Genomic DNA, 8,562 nt, shown 5'->3' on the forward strand with positions numbered 1-8,562 from the left:
ATTTTCTTTGTTAATTTTTCTTTCCCCTCTTTTTTTATTATTTTTTATTGTTAATTTTATTTTCCGTTTTGATATTATTTTTAATTATTGTATCCTTTCCAAATAGTAATACTGCACATATTTGAATAAATTTTTAAAATAAGGATACAATAAAGATTGACGAGGAGGAGATGGAAGATTTCAAATTCATCATTTAAATTGAAAAAAAAGAATATATATATATATATATAGGGATGTCAAAATGGGTAGAAACCCATGGGTTTACCCTGTTTGTCTATTATTTTAACGGGTATGAGTTAAGTTTTTATACCCATATAAATAAATGGGTATTGATGGGTTCGTCCAATGGGTTTGTGGGTTTAACGGGGTAATCCCATTAGGGTTATGGGTTACCCATGGGTTAATCAGAAAAAAACAAAATTAATATATATATATATAATATATAATATAATATGTATATATTAATATGTAAAATATCTTCTTTTTGCAACTAATATGTAGATATTAATATGTAGAATCTGATTGGATCATCTAAAGAAGATTCAAGTGTTTTTTTAATTTTAAATTAAGAATGGTTTTTATTTTAAATTAAAAATGACTTATTATTTTGGTCTTATGGATTTTTGGCTTTCGGATTTTAGTATGTTTTTTCTATTTTAATATCTATATATTATTTTTTTAAGCTTGAAAACTTTGGTTGGTTCTATAATTCTATTTTATATAATATGTTATGAATTTAATATTAATTATTTTATTTTATTTTCTTTATATATAGGTAACCCATATAACCCATTTAGCCATTGGTTTTATATTATTGGGTTTGGGTATATAAACTCAACCCATTATAATAAATGGGTCGGGTTGAACCCGCCCACGAAAACCTCCAACCCATATGGTATGGGTCGGGTCGGGTTACCCATTTTGACACTCCTATATATATATATATATATATATATATGACTACAGTGTTTCTTTGGGATTGAGAGATATTCACGTGACAATTTAGCATCGACAAATTTAAACTTTTAAGTATCATATATTCCAGGTCGTCAGCGACTAAACTGGTCCATGTTGATGATGATCATCTTGATGAACGACATATGAATCGTTTACGCCAATTAGCTCATCGATATCATACATACCCGGGTCATCATGTCCTGGTTGGCTTGCATCCCTCTCCAATTGCTGTCCAACTAAAGGTGATATCCCTGTCACTTTTCCAGGCCCTTAAGAAATAAGACAGCCCCAAAAATATACTTAAGTGGTCAAATACAATAGATAAATATGTATAATTTTTTCCCATCAAGATTATGTACCTCGGGACGTGGTTGGTAGCGTGTTGGACTGTGGCTTAGCGTGTGTACGTTTTCTTAAGAAAATAGCCGCAAACGCTGACGAGAGAGCCACAAACACGGAGGCGAACGTAAGGCCAAGAATGAGTGGTAATTTGTTTTTCTTCTTCCGTCTAACATTGTTTCCCCCACCTAAAACGTCGTGATGCCAAGGAGTCAAAATGGTTTTTATTAACCAACAATTGTATTTATATTCAAAATCACTGCAAACAAAACAAAAGGGATAATATCTATTTAAATGTCTGGTTAATAGTGATAGTGTCAACAAATCAGTAGTTAGTATAATCTTTCATCGAAACAAATTGAACCAATCAATTAAAAATAACCATCAGATAAAAATGGATATAGTTCGCGAGTACAAACCTCCCACTGCATTGTTCGTTCGTGTTTCCGTTCCTCCAGAACCTATAACTGTAATCAAATAACAACATTGTAGTATTTAATATATAATAAAATATACAGTAATTTTGTTTTGTCTCATTTCATTCCATTAAACCATAGTCCAAACATATACATTGATAATACCAAGATCTTCATGTTCAAGTTTAGTTATTTATTTCAAAAGTATATAATATCTGGTAGGCTTCAATGCTTAAATATATCTATAATCTATAAGTCAGAAAGTAAACTTACCTTTCGAATTATCATTGCTATCGCCGCTTTCTCCTCCACCACCACTGCCACTTTCTCCTCCTCCATTATCGCCACCGTCTTGGCAATAACTTATCGAATATAGCTCCAAAGCATTGATAATAGGAGGTAAAGTAGAGTCATCTGTAGACTGAAGGACCACTTGGGAAACTGACGTGGCCACCACATCTCTTACGACAACTTGAGTCACTTTCCCGAACACCGGTACGATGGGGCCTGAACCCACTTCGTTGGTATCTAAGAAAATGTTGAACGACCGTGTTTGAGTCCGACCTAGACTCTGAGGCTCCGAGAAGTATAGAGCCAAGTAAACCGGTAAGCCCGCTAAGGGTAGTGTGTCGTCTGATAGAATTAAGCTGGCTGCTGACAAAGCCTTTGACATTACAATCTCGGGCGGCTTGTTTGACGCGCCAGAATTGTCGATGGATGGGGCTGAGGTCGTTAATTCGCTGATTGTTGGGTCGTTGGAACTTGACTGGAACCATAGCCTACCGTACGGGTCTAAAGGGTAGCTACAATATATTTGCAAGAAACCAACAAAAGGGAGAAAACTCAATAGTCAAATGAGAATGTAAATGATTTTTTTTTATATAATTCATATACTATATTAAGAACTTAAAATATAAATAAACGTAAACTAAATTCAGAAAAACCTCCACAAGTATCACACACAAAATGTTAGTCTACTTTAAATAAAACAAACAAAATTTTATTTTAGGTTTTTAAAAATGTCAATAAACAGATTTAACTTAATTTGAATTAGTTAGAGTTAACTGGATTACCCTATAAGCTCTTTGGCACCATACGCATATCTTTGTCGGAGAATGAGACCTTCGTCAGGTCCAAGATCTTCATACATCCCAGCGTCCAAACTATAAACTTCAATAGATGATATAAAAGGATCATCCGAAGGCGATGTACGGATAAGGCAAACGCTGATATTCTCACTCGCCGGAGCATATATCACCTCCGAGACAAACAGTGAATCAGTAACAACATTGTCAAGGTGTTTCCCATCGTAAACAACGTTAAACGACGGTGGCGACGACTTTTTGTCGTAGTTCCCGTAGTAAAACAGCGTTCTCACGAGAGTTTTCCCGCCTTTCGTAGCCGGAATGTTGGTGTAGCAGTTGGTTTGACCGGAAGAGAAGTATCTGAGGTTGTTGATCGGCTCTGTAAGGTTACCCGGAATTTGGAACGACTCACCCGTAGTGACGAAGCCTTTGTCTCCGAGCCATGTTACATTGTCAGCGTCCACGTAGGATCTCGAAGCTCCACAGTCGATGCTTATATCTAATAATAATCCAGAGATAAGAAAGAAAAAAACACGATTAGAGACCAAAAAATACAATCGAATGAGATCTTTAGTTTAAGATAAAACGAAGATTAATGCATGGAGAGACTAGTGTAATTGGTACGTACTCTCTGCGAGAGAAAATGTTATGAGTGGTCAGAGAGAGGAGAGTGAGAAGAAGAAGCGTAGCCATGATATAAAATGAGCTACTTAGCGTAATACACGAATGCATCTATATATATCATTTATAATTGCATATTTATATATATGGTTGACTTAACGTATTGACTTATTGTGATATTATTATACGCGTCTATTCGCACAATGTGTTTATAGTTGACTACGACTAAATGGACTATATGATTTCTGAAATTTTGGTTTTATCATGCTATGATTATGAGGTAAGGAAACGAAGAAGGTCACTGACCTTTATAATTATTGATTTACTGGTGCTCTAATTAAAATTCATTTTAATAGCTTTCAGTTGAAAAAGATTTAATTTTTAGGGTATTTCTCTTTAACTATACTGTTTAGCTATTAAATACATGCATTTTCGGAAAGGTACAAGTGATAACTAATTTGTCGGAGATTTGATTTTTTTTTTTTAACAGNAAAAAAAAAAAAAAAAAAAAAAAAAAGAGAATATCAAATGAATTCAAACTTGAGTTTGTGAAGAAATAATTCACACTTGATCAGTTTGGTCCAACTTATCTGATTGAGTGAATTTGGTCTAATATTTTGGGGTTGACTTCGTGTGGAGTGGATATTTTGTTAGTTTGTATTGTTATGGGCCCATTAATAGAAACTTTGAAAGTAAACAGCTCACATTCATCCAATATTTTGTTCTTGTTGTTGTTTTTTATATCAGATTCATCCGATTTATAATTGATATATAGTAGATTCTCTATAAATTGATAAGGTCGGGACCATGAAATTTTATTAATTTATAGAGGTTTTAATTTATCGATAAATTAATAAAATATTAATTTATGAAGAGAACTTTTTATCAGAAATTCAGAGTTTAGAAGAATTTGATACTACTATTTTTCAAGGTGATGATGTAGTTGAAGAAGATACGACGGTACCTTTAGAACCAGTTATACGTAAGGAAGCAATTATCGCGGCAAAAACTCTCTACAATTTTTAGATGCGATTTGAAAAGACAACACCAGAAGTTTTTGATGCAATCATAAAGATTAGAGATGCTCTCCAACAAGAATGCAAATTCAAGAACAAACAAACAACAATAGATTCATATTTCAATAGATTTTCTTAGATATATATATTAGGTAACAACCCGTACATACTGTGGATAAATCAGACAACAATAGATTCATATTTCAATAGATTGAAATAGATTCATATTTTCTCCAGACTATAGATTCATATTTCAAACAACAATAGATTCATATTTGCATTGATTCATATTTCAAACAACAATAGATTAGACAACAATAGATTCATATTTCTACACCAATTTCAACCTATTCAAGAACAAACAAACAACAATAGATTCATATTTCAAACAACAATAGATTCATATTTTCTCCTAATATTTCTTAGATATATATATACTAGTTTATTTGATTATTAATTTATGATATTGATGGGATCATATTTTTACATGGGATTTTCAAAAAATTATTAATTTATTATTTTATCGAATAGTGTCCAAAATTACACTAGTCCCAACTTGGGACCGGAGAAATTTATTAATTTATAGAAGTTATTAATTTACCGAATATTAATTTATAGAGGTTCTACTGTATATATACACGTAAATACGTCTGTACAATACCAATGTAGTCATCATTCATGAATATTTAAATCTGTATGGTTGGAATTTTATGTGTTTAGCCGACTTGCTCGCATATTAGTGGTAATCATAGGTTGAAATTGGTGTAGGGATTCGAACGTCGACTAAGAAATATTAGGAGAATGTCGCAGTTTTGTCTTTTCTTAAGTTGTTCACGGATTTTTTAATTCCTAAAGAGACTGAACATAGAACTCGATCGGGACCTTCATTTGCCCTGTCTATCCTGATCTATCGATCGGTATAATGGTTCAGTTACTTAAAATTCAAAATTCGAAAATTCATCAATGAGTAACATGCATAATAGTAATCGATAAGGCGATAACTAGTTTAGTGCTCATAAAGGTCAATAAATTAAACAAAACTCAATAATCTTTAAAATAAATATAAAATATATGGGAATGTATACATAATAGTTACCGATAACTAGTATTTATAGTGGTCATAAAGGTCTATAAATTAACTAAATGGCGCTACGTAATGTTCCAAATGTGGTCCATAAAAAAACTTTTAAATGATCCCACACGACATGGTTGTCTCTTCAACAAAACATCTGGTGGTCGATAGGCTTTGATTCAATGGTATACTATTCATGATTCATGCCACAGTGATGGATACGACCTCAGCTAGCTCCCACTGTTCAATCTCAACGACAAGGCATTCCGCACATACGAATTCGTCTAGTTTTCATAATTTTCGCCTTTTAGTTGCACACCATCATTATGATGCTTCATATTCCAGAAATGCATGCGCGTAACCGAGAAACGATGAAAGTGACAGATTTTATCAACATTACTATCGGTTATGTCATGTTCGTAAAAGTACCAGATTTTTATCCCTGAACTCATTTTTAGTCTTTGCGTCTGTAACGTAGTTCTAATGCCAATATGCCAACAAGGTTATGAGTATACAGCTTTACCCGTTACATTCCACTTAACCAAGATAAGTATGATATAGACTGAGCCCTAATTGTATCGCGCTATACAACCATAAGATAGAAACAGATACACTATATGACATATATAACATTATTTGAAAATTTTAATACATCAATATATATATAAAGTGTTAGTGTTTCTTGAACAGAACGGCTCTCCACGAGCTTGTAACAGGGTGGCGGATCAAATAGGCCTCCAAACTTGTGGTTTGGAGTCTTTTGGCCCTTATATGATTACTACTATGTAATTTGTATACCAAATTGGTCACAGGCTGTTGAAACCGATAAATGGAAAGTATAATTACCTTTACTCTATCTTAAGATAAAAAGGAGAAAACAGTCAAAGCTGCCGACAAACCCAACCTATAAAAAAGCTAAGTAGAAACCTTTCATTTTTAACATTCATGCTTTAGTTAGATGTGAGGAAGACTAAGATAAAACCATGTACATAGACGTGGTCTAACAACTACTATGCTTACTATGGGCTTCCACCAATCTTGGTTTACTTATTTAATCCAAAAAAAAACGAAAATCATTTCTCAAACTTCACTATTGCATCTATCAATTTTTGCCAGCCACTAAAAACAATATTAATATATTTGGTTGCGGTGTCTTGTTGGGTAATAATTCTATTTAAGAATAATGTCACAAGGTGCATTAGTGGGATCTTATTATTTCCTATTAATTAATTGATAACATGTTTCATGTCCCGTATGGTTTATATATAATGGAGTGGTTAAACTAAAATGTTGTCATTCTCTTAAAATCTTACAAACCCAAAAAGATCTGCATAAATACAAAAAAAACCAAGATTTCTAAAGATTAAAGACGTAATTAGTAACTAGGTTACATAGAAACTGAAACGGACGAAACGTTTTGAAAACAAAAAACGATTTTTTTCTATAATTAAGAAATGGAAATGTTTTGGAAACGTATGTGTATATATCTTGATATATATGTATATACATAATAAAACACAAACATAAAACCTATACCAAAAGGAATATCTATAACAACACAAATTCGAAACATAAATATCAAAATAGTTGAATTAAAACACTAATAATATTATATATTCATATGTATTATGAATATATATTTTCAAATTATTTTATTTATTAAGTTCCTAAGCTAAAAAAAAGTTTTTATCGTGTTTCCAAAACGGAAACTGAATTTCTATCGTATTTCCAAACATAAATTTTTAGGAATCGTTTTTCCATGGTTTGTTTCCGTGTTTCCACGAGTTTCTGCTACCGAAACATTTCAGAAACGGAAAACGTACCATAAAAAGAATTTTTATGCAATATAAATTAGTAATATTGTTATATTCTAGAATAAGGTAAACAAATGCTATAAAAGTATAGATCGACAAGAATTTAATTCACTATCAAAAGTGAAGACAACCCAAAAAAGGTTTCCATGAATTCAAGTGATCTCTTCATCGATATTGTCGGAATTTTTAAAATATCTTAAAAATTTACAAAGAAAAATAAAAATAATAACAAACAAAGACTTTGTTGTAAACCACCACCATAGCCAAAGCACCTGAAATAAAATAAAAAACAAATATCTAACCATTTTCAATTTTTTTTTTTTGTATTTTACTATTTTCGACCACAAATAAAAAACAGCTTTATGCATTTGACATATTAAATGCGACGAATAATTTACGTTTCTAATCATTTTCTCAAAATTCCTTATTTCTCTTCCTTCCTTAGCCATTAGAAAGGAAAAAAAAAAGTCAAAAAAAAGAAAAACAAATACAACCAGAAAAAATTCGATTTTTTTTTTCTTTCATCTTCTTTCTTCTTCATCTCTCTGTTCTCATAGTCCTGAGTTCATATTTTGCAGAGTACACAAAGAATCAAAAATATCCTGTAACCAGTCTGGTCTTTGCTGTAAACTATTCTCTTTTTATGAGTATAGTTTTTGCTATATTTTATTCAAACCAAACCCAAACCCAAACCCAAACCCCAACACTCAAAATCTGAAAAAGAAAAAAATCAGTTTCTTGATCTATTCATTACCTTGATCAGTCTTTCATGGGACCGTTACTTCTACTAGATTTCTTGTCTTAAAAGGTAAATAAATTTTATTGTTTCTCTCTCACTTTTTCTGTAGTTTGGTCTTTTCTTGATCTTGGAAAGTTTCCATCTTTACTTTGTTTCCAACTTCATATAACAAATACAAAAACCCTAATTTTGTGATTTCTTTCTTCCGGATCTGTTCCATTTTCAGGTTTTGTTTTCCTCTGTTGAATCAAAATGGGTAATGTAAAGTTCGGAGCTTTCATCTTGATTTCAACGATTTCGATCTTGATTTGCATCTGCCATGGATTCAAACCTCAAGACAATTACCTAATCAACTGTGGCTCATCAAGCAATGGAACCTTAATGAGTCGAGTCTTCATGTCTGATAAGCTCTCTTCGAACTTGCTTACTTCTCCCAAAGAGATCCTCGCTGGCGAAGGCTCAGACGTTTACCAGACGGCAAGAGTCTTCACCGGAGTCTCTAC

The 8,562-nt window shown here is 32.2% G+C and overlaps 2 protein-coding genes across 2 annotated transcripts in view; one reads left to right on the forward strand and one right to left on the reverse strand.

The window, feature by feature from the left end:
- Nucleotides 967-3,490, reverse strand: LOC104698909 (uncharacterized protein At1g24485-like). The gene is made up of 6 exons (XM_010414288.1): nucleotides 3,385-3,490; nucleotides 2,786-3,296; nucleotides 1,986-2,515; nucleotides 1,716-1,763; nucleotides 1,317-1,484; nucleotides 967-1,226 (listed from the first exon to the last, which is right to left on the reverse strand). Exons 1-6 carry the CDS (start codon nucleotides 3,488-3,490, stop codon nucleotides 1,057-1,059), a joined length of 1,533 nt encoding a protein of 510 aa, XP_010412590.1. The 3' UTR covers nucleotides 967-1,056.
- LOC104790861 (receptor-like protein kinase HERK 1) overlaps nucleotides 8,264-8,562 on the forward strand; it is a 9,813-nt gene continuing 9,514 nt past the window's right edge. The window contains exon 1 of the mRNA XM_010516658.2: nucleotides 8,264-8,530. Coding sequence (XP_010514960.1) covers nucleotides 8,312-8,530 — 219 coding nt within the window. The 5' untranslated portion in view covers nucleotides 8,264-8,311. The remainder of the gene's footprint in view (nucleotides 8,531-8,562) is intronic.

The sequence above is a fragment of the Camelina sativa genome, chromosome 6, assembly GCF_000633955.1.
Source record: "Camelina sativa cultivar DH55 chromosome 6, Cs, whole genome shotgun sequence".
Lineage (NCBI taxonomy): Eukaryota > Viridiplantae > Streptophyta > Magnoliopsida > Brassicales > Brassicaceae > Camelina > Camelina sativa.

What these genes read in the sequence shown, in the direction of transcription:
- LOC104698909 (XM_010414288.1), bottom strand. Translation starts at nt 3,490, where the DNA reads ATGGCTACGCTTCTTCTTCTCACTCTCCTCTCTCTGACCACTCATAAC. An exon ending in CTCTCCATGCATTAATCTTC is followed by an intron (nt 3,297 to 3,384) that starts GTTTTATCTTAA and finishes GATTATTATTAG; the next exon opens with ATATAAGCATCGACTGTGGA. An exon ending in GCTACCAACCACGTCCCGAG is followed by an intron (nt 1,227 to 1,316) that starts GTACATAATCTT and finishes TTATTTCTTAAG; the next exon opens with GGCCTGGAAAAGTGACAGGG.